Source organism: Lagenorhynchus albirostris, chromosome 10 (genome assembly GCF_949774975.1).
Source record: "Lagenorhynchus albirostris chromosome 10, mLagAlb1.1, whole genome shotgun sequence".
Classification (NCBI taxonomy): domain Eukaryota; kingdom Metazoa; phylum Chordata; class Mammalia; order Artiodactyla; family Delphinidae; genus Lagenorhynchus; species Lagenorhynchus albirostris.
In genome coordinates this window covers 78,822,861-78,837,541 of record NC_083104.1, presented here as the reverse complement: position 1 = coordinate 78,837,541, position 14,681 = coordinate 78,822,861, and the positions used below count along the sequence as shown (strand labels likewise).

The 14,681-nt window shown below is 43.9% G+C and overlaps 1 protein-coding gene across 2 annotated transcripts in view; it reads right to left on the bottom strand.

Annotated features, from left to right (window-relative positions):
- Positions 1 to 5,533, bottom strand: part of EFHC1 (EF-hand domain containing 1) — a 60,603-nt gene extending 55,070 nt beyond the window's left edge. The window contains exon 1 of one of the 2 annotated variants that reach the window (XM_060163082.1): positions 5,353 to 5,533. In XM_060163082.1, coding sequence (XP_060019065.1) covers positions 5,353 to 5,415 — 63 coding nt within the window. In that variant the 5' untranslated portion in view covers positions 5,416 to 5,533. The remainder of the gene's footprint in view (positions 1 to 5,352) is intronic. The other variant, XM_060163083.1, reaches the window with a different exon arrangement.
- Between the last annotated feature and the right edge of the window lie 9,148 nt (positions 5,534 to 14,681).

Here is a 14,681-nt window from a genome sequence, read left to right as displayed (position 1 = left end):
AATAGAAATGATCAAAGAAACTAAGCTGTTTTTTTGAAAAGACAAACAAAATTGACAAACCTTTAGCTAACTGATTAAGAAAAAAGAGAGAGGACTCAAATAAAATCAGAAATGAAAAGGGAGACATTATAACTGGTAGTATAGAAATACAAAGAAGCATGAGAGTCTACTATGAATAATTACATGCCAACAAACTGGATAACCTAGAAGAAATCGATAAATTCCTAGAAATGTACAACCTAGCAAGATTGAATCATGAAGAAATAGAAAATCTGAACAGACCAATAACAAGGAAACTGAATCAGTAATCAAAAACCTCCAAATAGAGAAAAGCTTGGGACCAGGTGGTTTCACTGGTGAATTCTACCAAACATTTAAAGCAGAATTAATGCCAGTCCTTCTCAAATGCTTCCAAAAAACTGAAGAGGAGGGAACACTCCCAAACTCATTTTATAAAACTAGCATTACCCTGATACCAAAGCCAGATAAGGAAACTACAAGAAAATTACAGACCAATATCTCTGATGAACACAGATGTAAAAATCCTCAACAAAATACCAGCAAACCAAATTCAACAGCACATTAAAAGAGTCACACACCATGGTCAAGTGGGACTGATTTCTGAGATGCAAGGATGGTTTAACATGTGCAAATAAATAAATGTGATACATCACATCAACAGAATGAAAGATAAAAATCACATGATCATCTCAACAGATGCAGAAAATGCATTTGGCAAAATACAATATCCTTTCATGATAAAAATGCTCAAAAAATTGGGTATAGAAGGAACATACCTCAACACAATAAAGTCCATAGATGACAAACCTACAACTAACATCATACTCAAAGGTGAAAGGTGGAAAGCTTTTCCTCTAAGATCAGTAACAAGACAAGAATGCCTACTCTCACCATTACTATTCAACATAGTAGTGGAAGTCCTTGTTAGAGCAATCAGGCAAGAAAAAGAAATAAATGGCATCCAAATAGGAAAGGAAGAAGTAAAACTGTCTTTGTTTGCAGATGATATGATCTTATACTTATAAACCTTAATGACTCCACCAAAAAACTGTTAGAACGAGTCAACAAATTCAGTAAAATTCCAGGATACAGAAATCAACATACAAAAAATCAGCTGTGTTTCTACACACCAACAGTGAACTACCTGAAGGAGAAATTAAGAAAACAATCTCATTTATGATAGCATCAAAAACAATAAAATACTTAGGAATAAATTTAACCAAGGAGGTGAAAGGCCTGTACACTGAAAACTACAAGCTTTTGATGAAAGAAACTGAAGATAACACAAATAAATGAAAAGAAACGCATATTCATGTTTTGGAAGAATTAATATTACTAAAATGTCCATACTACCCGAAGCCATCTAAGAGTCAATGCAATCAGTATCAAAATTCCAATGGCATTTTTCACAAAAATAGAAAAAAAAAATCCTAAAATTTTTATGGAGCCACAAAAGACTCTTAATAGCCAAGCAATCCTGAGAAAGAACAACAAAGTTGGAGGCATCCTGATTTCAAACTATACTACAAAACTACAGTAATCAAAACAATATGTATTGGCAGAAAAATAGACACATAGACCAATGGAACAGAATGCAGAGCCCAGAAATGAACCCTCACATATACAGTCAACTAATCTTTGGCAAGAAAGCCAAGAATACACAATGAAAAAAGGATAGTCTCTTCAATAAATTGTGTTGGGAAAACTGGATAACCACATGCAGAAGAATGAAACTGGATCCCTATCTTACACCACTCACAAAAATTAATTCAAAATGGATTAGACATAAACATAAGACCTGAAACTGTAAAACTCCTAGAAGAAAACATAGGAAAGCTCCTTGACATTGTTCTAGGCAATGATTTTTTGGATCTGACAACAAAAGCATAAGAAACAAAAGCAAAAATAAATAAATAAATGGGATACATTAAACTAAAAAGCTTCTGCACAGCAAAAGAAACCATCAACAAAATGAAAAGGCAACCTACAGAATGGGAGGAAAATGTGCAGATCATGTATCTAATAAGGGGTTAATATCCAATATATAAAGAACTCATACAACCCAATAGCAAAACAAAAACAATCCAAATAAACAAAGTCTGGTTAAAAAATGGGCAGAGGAAAAAAAAAATGGGTGGAGGAACTGAATAGATATTTTTCCAAAAGAAGACATACAAATGGCCAAGAGGTATGTGAAAAGGTGCTTGACATCACTAATCATCAAGGAAATGCCAATTAAAACCACAATCAGATAACATCTCACACCTGCTAGGATGGCTATCATCAAAAAGACAAGAGCTAACAACTGTTGAAAAGGATGTGGAGAAAAAAACCCTTGTGGGAATGTAAATTGGTACAGCCATTATGGAAAACCGTGTGGAGGTTCCTCAAAAAATTAAAAACAGAACTACCATACAATCCAGCAATCTCATTTCTGGGTATATATCCAACGGTAATGAAAAGAGGATCTTGAAGAGATACCTGCACCCCCTTGTTCAATACAGCATTATTCATAATAGCCAAGTTATGGAAACAATCTGTTTCAAGCAATGGATAAAGATATGACATATATGTGTGTATGAATGTGTATATACATATTTATACATGTATATACAATGAAATAGTATGCAGCCATGAGAAAGAAGGAAATCCTACCATTTCTGACAACTTGGATGAAACTTGAGGGCATTATGTCAAGTGAAAAACTTCAGCAAGAGAAAGACAAATACTGTATGCATGATATCATTTATATGTGGAATCTAAAAAATCCAAACTCATAGAAACAGAGAGTAGAGTGGTGGTTACCAGGGGGTGGAGGTAGAAGAAATGGGGAGAGAGTGGTCAAAGGATACAAACTTCCAGTTTATTCAGTTATAAAATGAAATCATTCTGAGGATCTAATGTACAGCATGATGATTATAGCTAACAATGGTGTATTATATACTTGAAAGTTGTTAAGAGAGTAGATCTTAAATGTTCTCATCACAAAAAGGAAATGGTAATTATATGACTGGATGGAGGTGTTAGCTAATGCTATGGTGGTGATCATTTTGCAAAATACAAGCATATCAAATCAACAGGTTGCACACTTTAAATTTATACGTCAATTATATCTCAATAAAGTTGGAAAAAAGTGGAAGGGAAAATTAGAGATTATGTTAATTTTATGGAAATTTTTTTCCTTTTTCTGTTCTTCGCAATGTTGCTTTCAAAATCATATTTACACACATACATATATATACACGCATAAATCATAAAATGTTTTTTATGAAAAAAATTGCTGACTTACCTACCTAATTTCTTTGCAGCCCAACCAACCATCTCTCAGGATCTGTACTAGCATAAAAGGTGCAATAGAGTAAACTTCTTTTGCTAAGAGTTATGGACTGTGAACTTTATTTTATGGGTTGTACATTCAGGGTCACATATCAGTTGACAGGACATAACACAAATGACACAGAACAAAATGGGCTGAGTTGACTTCATCACTGGGTAACCTGTGTAACTTCAAGCTCCTCTTCTCCCACCTCTAAAGACAGAAGCAACATCAGCTGCTTCATTTGCTTTTCCCGTTTGAGACAGACATCTCTACCATCACTCAGCTATACGACCTTTATCAGTGGACTTCAAGGGCACCCCAGGCAAGGCCACCTCAGGCTCCCCACCTTAGTTCCTGTGGTTCATCTTCTGAAGGTCTTGAGAGTTACACACACCTAGTCTTTCAGGGCTGAAGATAGTGATCATGTTTTTCACATATCAAAATAAGGCAAATTGGCTGACACTTGGCCAGTGTATTTAAAATCTGAAATATGTCCAATGCACAGTTCATCTTACTTGTAGTACGGCAATATATGTTCTCAGAGCCTGGCACCTCCAACCCACACCTCTGTAATCCCAAATCAAATCAACCCTGCCCCATGGGTAACCCACACTCACCAACAGCAAATGGTAAGCTGTCCCTGCACAGGGCAGGAACGTGCCTACATTTTTAAGTTTCATAAAACTGAAAAGTCCACTGAAGCAAAAAATCTACAATGCTGTGTCTTAATGCAGGAATAACTATGAAGAAGAGATTCAGAATCCAAATTCCCTCACCAAACATTCAATTTCAATTCATTCTCCCAAAGAAAATAAATTGACTATGTATTTTATCTGACCTTCATGATCAGGCAGAGGAACTTATAGTTTAAATTATTAAACTATATAAATATAAATTATTATCGTTTCATCTCTGATAATCAGCCTATCGGCCTACTGAATCTTAATGTTGATATTCCAACACATATTTCAGTAACCCTGAAATTTCAGAATTAAATAATAATTTTGTCAAGGGCTAAACTATGTCAGAGAAAAAAACCACAAGCCTATTTTTTTTTTCTCTTCAATTTTGTCTACAGGATGCAACTAAAAACACAAAGTAGGGGAAGAGTGAAACAAAATCTAAATAGGAATCTTTTATAAAAATGTTAAAGCGAAAAGAAAAGGGCTAGGAGAAGAAAAAACAGCAACGAATCAACTGTAGTGGAGGGAATTTATGTGGAATTATCTCCTACAAAGCACCTGAGGATGGTTTGGGAGGAAGACGGCCAAGTGCTGAAAGCCTAACTTTTGGAGAAAGAACAACTGGGAAAGAAGGTTAAACAAGAACAGGGTGAAGGTGGGACCAGACTAGAAAAGGGATGAGGTGTGGTAGACGTATAAGTAAGAAGGGAGGAGACTGCAATAAAGGACCTGGCAGAAAGAAGCCAATGGGTGGAAGTGGTAAATAAGACAGGAAATGCAGCTGGGAGTGGGGGCGCTTACTAGGTCTAGGATTCAGAAGAGGAAGAACGCGGGCGGGAACGATAGGCCTGGGGAGAGTGGGTGGGATGGGGCTGTGGAAATAAGGATGAAGGTGTAGAGAGGCTGAGTCGGGGAAAGGGCCCAGACTAGGAGGGAGGGTTTAAGGGTGGAGCTCATCAGAGAAGGGTATGGGGTGGGAGAATGAGCTAGGGAGAGGACCGAGGGAGAGCTCGGGAGCAAGGCGGGGAAATCAGTGATCTAGAGGAGGCAGAGGCTTGAGGAGAGCAGCAAGTAAGAACACTGGGAGGCCAACGCACTGCCAGGGTGGAGTGGAAAAACTAGAGAGGGATGGGCGGAGGGCAAAATGGGACAGGGAGGGTGAGGCTGGGTGAGGGAGAAAAGAGAACAAGGTTGGGTAGAGGGACGGGTTTGAAGGGAAAGAGGACAAACTCGAGCGGACGAGAAGGGAGACGCAATCTTTCGAGCAGCTGCAAGCCCTCCGAGGCCGCCCGGGGGTGGGGGCAGGGGGTTGGGCAGAGAAGTCCTCACCGTGGAGTCCTTAAAGGACATGCCCGAGAGACAGGGCAGGCCATGCACTGGGTTGGACATCATCGCAGCCGCTCTCGCCGCGGCCACCTCGGTCGGGTTTGGTCCTCCCGCCTTGCCGGGGGGGCCAGCGGCTCCTTGGTAACGCCAAACATTCCGAGCGCTCGCAGCAGAGTGCCCGGGCCTGAGGCGCAGGCGTGCGGGGTCTGCGCGTGCGCAGCCCGCGGGACTGGGCGCTCTCGCGGGAGTGTGGCCTCTGCGAGCTGGCCCCGCCCCTCCCCTCTCGGGACACAGCGACGTGAGAGCGGGTGGGAGGGGCGGGAGGAGGCTGTTGTGATGACGGGATGGTTCTCGCCTTGAGGTCCAGGGTCGGGGCGGGCCCTTAGATCAGTTAGAGGGGAAGGGGCGGTCCTTCCTTCGCTCCAACGCAGTCCTCACCGCGCTCCGCCCGCTCTCTCTTCTCCCACCTGTGGGAAAAGGGCTCTTGTCCCAGTTCACACTGAAGTGTCAGTGGTTGGTTCCGGTTGAAAGTGTTACTTTTCTCGGACCCGTGCTTCCCTGGGGCCAGGGGTTGCGGATTATTCGTGGTTATAACTCTGTTGCTCAAGGATGTTCAATGAACAAATGCAACCATCTGGTCCCTAATCCTCCCACTACAGCATTCTGTTTTTTTCCACTTTACCTTTCTTTATTCTACTGTCAATCCCTGCACTTCTGCACCCTCCCAGTTGTTGGCCGGGCCTTTGGGTCTTACACATTCACCGCAGGACACTCAATATTTGTTGACTGAAGAGCTACAGGGCGCTCGTGTCAATTCTCCACGTCTCTAGTATCTACCTACTTGCAGCTGTAATGAAAAGATCAGAACCAAGAGGGGAAACGCATCTCCTTCAAAGAGAAAACTAAGTCATAAGAAAAAAGCAAATAAGTGTGGCGACATATTATCAAAATCATAGGTACTCTTTTTACAAAACTTGTTTAAATTACTATCCCTGAAAAGAAATGTAATCCTATTCCTGAAACATTTTCAGGAAAGAAAAAACAAGCTATCCAGCAGCACTGAGGAGCTTAAAAAGAAAAAAAGCAAACAAAACCCAGCTGCCCAGACATTGGATTCATCGGGTCTGAAATGAGTCTCAGGCATCTGATTTTTATAACAGCTGTTTCTGATAATGAGCCAGTTTAGGAACACGATAAAGTAACAGACCTCAATCAGAAGGCATCCGCGTCATGGGGTAGTTTACTGCCAATACAGACACAGCAGCTTTAGTTTTACTGCTTCTTGTCCAAGCAAATCCCCCTGTTGGGTTTCACTAATAGGTGTAAACCTCATGGGGCCCAGGACATCAATCCACTAGTGGTAACTGAAGCAGTTATTGGTGGCTGTCTCCACACCCTGCCCAAAGAATTTCTTTCCTTTTTTTTTTAATTAATTAATTTTATTTTTGGCTGCATTGGGGCTTCGTTGCTGCACGCAGGCTTTCTCTAGCTGCGGCGATCAGGGGCTACTCTTCATTGTGGTGCGTGGGCTTATTGTGGTGGCTTCTCTTGCTGCGGAGCACGGGGCTCTAGGCACGCGGGCTTCAGTAGTTGTGGCACGTGGGCTCAGTAGTCGTGGCCTGCGGGCTCTAGAGCCCAGGCTCAGCAGTTGTGGCCCATGGGCTTAGCTGCTCTGCGGCATGTGAGATCTTCCCAGAACCAGGGCTCGAACCCGTGTCCCCTGCATTGGCAGGCGGATTCTTAACCACCACGCCACCGGGGAAGCCCCGAGTTTCTTTTCTAATAACACTTCCTCTCCCCAACTACTTCTAGTTCCCATTTTTGTCCCCTCTCTTTCTCACCTTTACAATTTGTTTTAATTTCTACTGGTGTAGTACCTTAATGTAGGTGTTTAAAACATTTTTTTAAAAAAATCAATGCATTGTTGAAGATACTGAAGACTTTTTTTTTTTTTTTTTTTTTTGCGGTACGCGGGCCTCTCACTGTTGTGGCCTCTCCCGTTGCGAAGCACAGGTTCCAGACGCGCAGGCTCAGCGGCCATGGCTCACGGGCCCAGCCGCACCGCGGCATGTGCGATCTTCCCGGACCGGGGCACGAACCCGCGTCCACTGCATCGGCAGGCGGACTCTCAACCACTGTGCCACCAGGGAAGCCCCTGAAGACGTTTAAAAGTATCTGTCCATTGCATTATATCTTAGCCACTGACCTAGAAGGGAAGTGTGGACAAAGCATGTCACCTGCCATATCAGTAAATAACGGATCTCTCCAACCATCAAGTCAGCAGCCACTGCATCTCCCCACAACTGTGCACCCTGTGGGAATTCAGGATGGAGAAAAGCAGGCTACTGGCCCAAATAGCTAAGGTGCATATAAAAGGAATGAGTTCAATGAGCCCAGACTCTGGCACCTTCTGATACAAAGAAAAGCACTAAATTCATTAACTTGAGATGTCTGCGTTTTGTGACTAGCAGTAATCTTTTTTTTTTTTTTGCGGTACGCGGGCCTCTCACTGTTGTGGCCTCTCCCGTTGTGGAGCACAGGCTCCGGACGCACAGGCTCAGCGGCCATGGCTCACGGGCCCAGCCGCTCCACGGCACGCAGAATCCTCCCAGACCGGGGCATGAACCCGTGTCCCCTGCATCGGCAGGTGGATTCTCAACCACTGCGCCACCAGGGAAGCCCTAGCAGTAATCTTTTGATGTTCCAACTACCTGGCTTTTGTTGCAAAAACTATGTATTGGGGCTCCTCCCTTACCTCTTTGGAGCAGTCCCTTGGAGCTATCTGAGAGGCTGTTTTCCTGGCTGGAGTCCTCAGAAAGTCCATCGAATAAAACATAACTCTCAGCTTTTAGGTTGTGCATTTTTTTTTTCATTCAACAGAAGCCAGCCACTGGAAGAATATTTCAAAATGGCAAGTTCAACCTCAGAATCACTGGGAACTGTAATCCTTGCTGACTCTTCATGGTAAACTTACTCTTCCCAGTTACATGATCCCTTCCTGCCCTTTCTCTTAATAAAAGTAAATCCATGGCATTAGCATACACTCAGAAGAACCCTCCTGGACTAACTGCAGGGTGGCACTTGGGTCTGTATTCCCTGGGCTGGATAGGGAAGGAGCCAGTGGGGCTTGGAAAAGGTGAATCGTGCCTAAATATATTGTTCTTTGTGGCATCTGTTTCTATTCGCGGAGTGCCTTCTGCTCAAATGTCTTTCTTTCCCAGAAGAGCACACTAGTTAAATGGTTAACAGAGCGTTTTAACTACTTTCGTACACACGTAGAAATGTAAGGTGAAGGAAAATTCTCTTGGCCTGCGGCCTTGTAAAAATGCCATCACCTCTGAGGAGGGGAAGCCAGGCCATACTGCATCAGTGCTAAAAAGCGCAGGTACAGGTCTGTGAAGAGGAGGGAAGAAAGGGCGTCAGAAAACTGCTTGAACCCTGAGAAGGGTGGGTGTGATTAAGAGTTTACAGCCTACTTCTCCCAATCAGGATGACTCAGCATGGATTGCACTCACCATCAACCTGCACTCACCACTTCCCACCTGTGGAATATATAGGAGAGGGCGGGAGCCTGACCATCCCCAGCAGCTAAAGTAGAAAGTGTGATGTTTGGAAGACTGTACATAAAGCCTGGACTCAGAAGGCCACAGGGACGTTGCATGACCTTAGAGGGTGCTACAAAGCTTGGGGAATGGAAAAAATGGGAAGATCAGACTGCCAGGAGGCCAAACCTGAAAGAGGGCCTCTCTGGGGCTGGATGACATCTCCCAGGGACTCCTGATGGGAGGGGTCGGAAGACAGAGGCTGCAAGCAGCCACCTAAAATAAAAGTCTCCTTTTTCAGCATTTTTCCCGGAGCTCGCTTTACCTAGAATTTGTTTAAAATCCTGGGACATCCTTACTCTTCAGTACCTAATATCACAGGACAGATATCAAGCAGGTTGCATGCGCGCGCGCGCGCGCGCGCGGGGGCCTTTCTGCAGTGATTGTGGTGCGTTACTGTCCTCTGCTGGAAAAAAGCGGTACAGCAAGGTTTCTGGAAAGCAAACTCAATGACCCACCTGCAGGTTTGGAAGATCTGGGGGTGTGGCTAGTGAGTGACTATGGAGACGACACCTTGCAAGGGCGTGTCCCTCAGTCAGATGCTCTCTACCCTTCATTTCTATCACTCCGTGGTCTCTGGAATCTGAAAAGAGTGCCTGTCAACCACTTTGATCTTTGCAATGGAGAAAGGTGAGAGAAGCCCTGATTTCCAAGCAGATTCTGGAACAGATTTAGGACCCACAGGAAATCTTCATTTGACACAAAAATCACACAGTTTGGGTTTAGACTATTTTAGTTTTGCAGTGGGCTCCTGCCAGGGGGTTGAAAAAACTTGTGTTTCTGACGCTTTTTCCTCTAAGTCAAACCCATTCTATGACTTTAGCTGATTTACTCAGAATTCCCTTCCCTCTGAAAAATCCTATCAAACATGACCTCACAGAATTAGAGGTTCCATAGGATGTAAGCACAGGATAAGTGCTTTGTTTTGTTCAGTGCCATTTTCTCAGCTTCCACCACAGTGTCTAACACCTCTTAAATACTCAATAAACAGTTGTAAAATGACTGACCAAGTAAATGAATAAATGATGACTTGAAAATCACCCAGTATTTTTCAAATAGCCAGTGGATCCCCATTAGTAGGTCTTAAAACCATCTTAATGATTGTGACAACAACTAGAATTTTTTTAAAAAAGAAATAGAGTATAAATGATCAGGACGCATCCCATGTTGAATGGGTAAGAATAATTCAGTGAAAAAGTATTTTAAGATGTATAAAAACATACGCGTTGGCATCATGGATATTAGTGTGGTCAGAGTCAAAAAACTTGGAAAGTGATTAACACAACCCAGCCCCTCATTTTACTGATGAGAAATCCCCAGATCAAAAGAGATTAAGAAACCATGGGTTAATGACTGGTTACTAATCGGGTATTTCTTACACTCAACCTCAATCGTCACACAGCTGGGAAGGATATTCTTCCTTCAGCACATGAGGGATCATTGATCTTAGCATCCAGCTTGTAAGACATCTGTGCCTTAATCAGGTTCTTCACAGGACGGAGAAATAGAAGTGTTAGAGTGATATGGCAGTAATATTGATTACAGGTTTAGATTCCAAATGTGGACAGGGCACGAATCCATTGATCCAGGTCAATGGCAACCTTGAACATGGGGAAATGCCTCTGATTCCTCCTCTCCCTCTGAATATCTCAATCCACTCATCCTTCTCTCCTCTCACATATGCGGCATGGAACAGAACGTGAAATGCCCGTTTGGGAGTCCTGAGGGCTACATTCATGTCCTCACTGTGTCTTGAATATTTGTGTGAGCTTGGACAACTTACCTACCTGCGTTTCTGGTTTCTTCATCTCTAAAATGAAAAGCCTGGACCAGAATTAATGATCATTAATCGTTTTGAAAACCTAGTGAAAGCTATGGGTCCTGTCTCCCCCAAATGTGCATACTCGCAGGTATAAATGTTAGTTATGATTTTATGGAGCCCCAGTGGGTCTAGGGTCTAGAACTGTTCCCTGTCTGAAATACAATACAGAAGGAGTCCGTATCATAGCTCCCCAGAGGCGGAACGACGTGTAGGTAGAGAGTACTGACTGTAGGAAGCTCTTCAGGACAGATGACCCTTTTTTGCCAACAAATGAATTGCAGGGAGGGGGGCAAAGAGTGAAGCGGAAGGGAAACCAATAGTTTAAAAGAGACAAATAACAAGTCGACCGACTGCAACTTGTGGGCCCTGTTGAGATCCTGATTCAAACAAATACACTTTAAAAGTAACAATGCCATTTATGAAACCGCTGGGAATTTGAGTGTGAGAATGTTAAGAAATTGTTCTTCAATTTTTTAGGCATGATGGTTTTGCAAGAATGTCTTCATCTTCTCTAAAACCTTTTATAGATACATACCCAAGTGTGTGTCATGGAGAAAATGATAAGATGTCTGGAATTTGTTTCAGAATAATAGGAGAAGGAACAAATAAGTGAGCATAGATGACACCAGACTGCACGTGAGTTGACCCTTGTTGACATGACTAAACGCTTCATTAAACATTTCTGTCTACTTTTGTATATACTGAAATTTTCTATAATAAAAAAGTTAAAAAAATAAAAAGTATGGACTCTGGAGCCAGATGGCCTGGGTACGGGCCCTGATTCTATCACTTACCAGATCTGTGAACTGTGGGAGTGTCTTAACCTTTCCTTACTATAAACATATAATAATAATTATTTGCAACTCATAAGGCTGTTGTGAGCATTAAATGAGTTAGTATATGTAAGTATGAAGCATGGTGCCTGGCACATAGGAAGTACCCAGGGACTGTTTGCCATTAGTGTGGTCGAGGAGACTCTTCTGAGTGGACTGTTTGGAGAGTGACTGGGGACTTGGAAGAATTGTGGATGATCAACTAAATACAGGAAGGTAAAAGGAAGACAGAGAAGGGGGCAAGTGTGTTAGGCCTTTTAAAGCCTGTGTAACATTTAGAAGGTTTGGCACATGTGACTTAGGTCTTTCCTCTTGTACCCTCCAAACATCTCACAGAGACAGACACACACACACACAGACACAGACACACACAGACATACACACACAGATAAACACAGACACGCAGACACAGAGACACAGAAACACAAAGATACACACAGACACAGAAACACACAGATACACACAGACACACACACAGATACACACAGACACACCCAGATACAGACACAGAAACACACAGATACACATAGACATGCAGACACACAGACACACACAGATACACACAGACACAGAAACACACAGATACACACAGACACACACACACAGATACACACACACACGCAGACTCACAGACACACAGGCACAGACACACACAGACACGCAGACACACAGGTACACATAGACACAGAAACACACAGATACACACAGACACACACACAGATACACACAGACACACACAGATACAGAGACACACACAGACATGCAGACACACACACAGACAGATACACAGAGACACAGACACACACAGACACACACAGATACAGATACACAGACACACAGACACAAAGATATACAGAGATACACACACACAGATACACACAGACACACAGATACACACAGACACAGAAACACACAGATACACACAGACACACACAGATACACAGAGACAAACACACAGACACACACAGATACACACACAGACACACACAGATACACACACAGACACAGATACACAGACACGCAGACACACACACAGATACACACAGACACACAGACACAGACACACACAGGTACACAGAGACACAGAAACACACAGACACAGAAACACAGACACACACAGACACACACACGCACCCCAGATCCCTTTAGGGGGTGGGGCTCCAAACTCTCCTTGCGGTTTGGGTTACAGAAAAGCAGCAGCCTCCTCCCGTGTGCTGTGGAGGAGACTGGGGACCGGAGCTTCCCACAGCGCCCCGACCTTTGCCCTGTTCCTGTGGTCACCACCTCCCTTCTGTCACCACCGGGATGGAGAGCAGACCGTGGCTTTGCAGCCTCTGCAGGCGAAGGTGAAGGCACGCAGGTGGACGGGTCGCTGTGGGAGCTGAGAAGAGGCAAGGACCTGGGAGGGAAGCTGCCACGGGGCCCGGGGGCCCCGCTTCACTGGGTGGAGTACTGGAACTGGCCTTTTGGAATTTCTTCTCTGTATTTAACCTCCTGCCACAGAGGTGCTACTGCATCACACGAGTGACAAGCTTCCCAGGAGTATTTCCACTGAGTTCACCCATGAGACCACAAATCCCATTTCTCCCTTTAATGGAGTGTGGGTGGGGACAATGGGGTCTCCACGTTCTCTCCTCCCCCTGAGGCCGCTGAGCCCAGGGCCACTGGACAGCCAGATTGTATCAGCTGATAGAAGTAAACACTGAGAACAGCCTTGAACCAGGTGTTAATTTCCTAGGGCAGACATCACACAGCACAACGGAGGGGCTTAAACAGCGGAAAGTTCTGCTCCAACAATTCTGGAGGCCAGAAGTTGGACATCATGGTCCCAGCAGGGCCACACCCTCCCTCCTGGCCTCTGGTTATTCCCGTCCACCCTTGACCCTCCCTGCCTGCATAACTCCAGCTTTGGCCTCTGTTGCCGTGACTGTTCTCCCCCACGTGTGTCTCTGTGCTGTCACGGGGCTGTGCGTCCTCACCTTTTCTCCGTGTCTCTCTCTTCCTATAAGGACATCGGTCACCTTGGACTAAGGGGCCACCCTACTCCAGTATCACCTCCTTACATCTGCAGCTGCCATTTCCAAAGAAGGCCACTTTCTGGCTTCTGAGGAGACCATGGGATGCAGAGAATGCTTTATTTGATATCCAAGGACATCCACGATGTACTTCTTAGCCCCCAAAGAAGTGATACGACCCTGGCTATTCTCCGAGGACATCAACATATCTTTGCGGGGGGATGTAATTCACAACATCACAGATGTGAATCAAGGAGTAAAAAAGGAGGAGAGGGATAAATTGGGATTGGGATTGACATATAAACACTACTCTATATAAAATAGATAACTAATAAGGACCTACTGTATAGCACAGGGAACTCTACTCAATGCTCTGTAATGGCCTATATGGGAAAAGAATCTAAAAGAGTGGGTATATGTATATGTATGACTGAATCACTTTGCTGTACATCTGAAACTAACACAACATTGTAAATCAACTATACTTCAATTAAAAAAAAAAAGTAAAAACAGTGAGTGGAGCAGTGGGGTTTACTCCATAGGCTGAGAACCCCTGGGGACCACAGTGTAAAAGGACCAGACTGCTAACCTGTCCAGGTGGGTCTGGCCACTGCAGGAAGGTTCTCTGCCGATGCTTGTGAGGGTCTGTGACATGCAGACAGAGTGACGAAGGAGGAACTCCCACCCAAACACACGCAGAACCCTGGGGGAATGACATACGCCTGAATCTGTCATAGGTGGAGAGCGACCCTTCCCCAGGGCAGTAAGCTCCCACTCCGGAGAAATTTTGGGAGCTCACCGGGCGGGTGGGTGAGTTTGCATAGAACCCACAGTTCCCTGCTCGGGGAAGTGGTAGAAATCATAACAATTAAGACGATTGCCACTTGGAGTGATTGAGCACAAACTTTGTGCTGTTTTTTCCCCCAGCAGCAAAATTAGATTCTGAACTAATTTGTTCTTGTTGGAAAAAGAAAATACACTGAATGGAGATGTTTTGCATGTTGCTATTAAGTTGCTTTTAAGAAATTGTTTTAACTGGAATAGTGTTCTGGTTGACTTT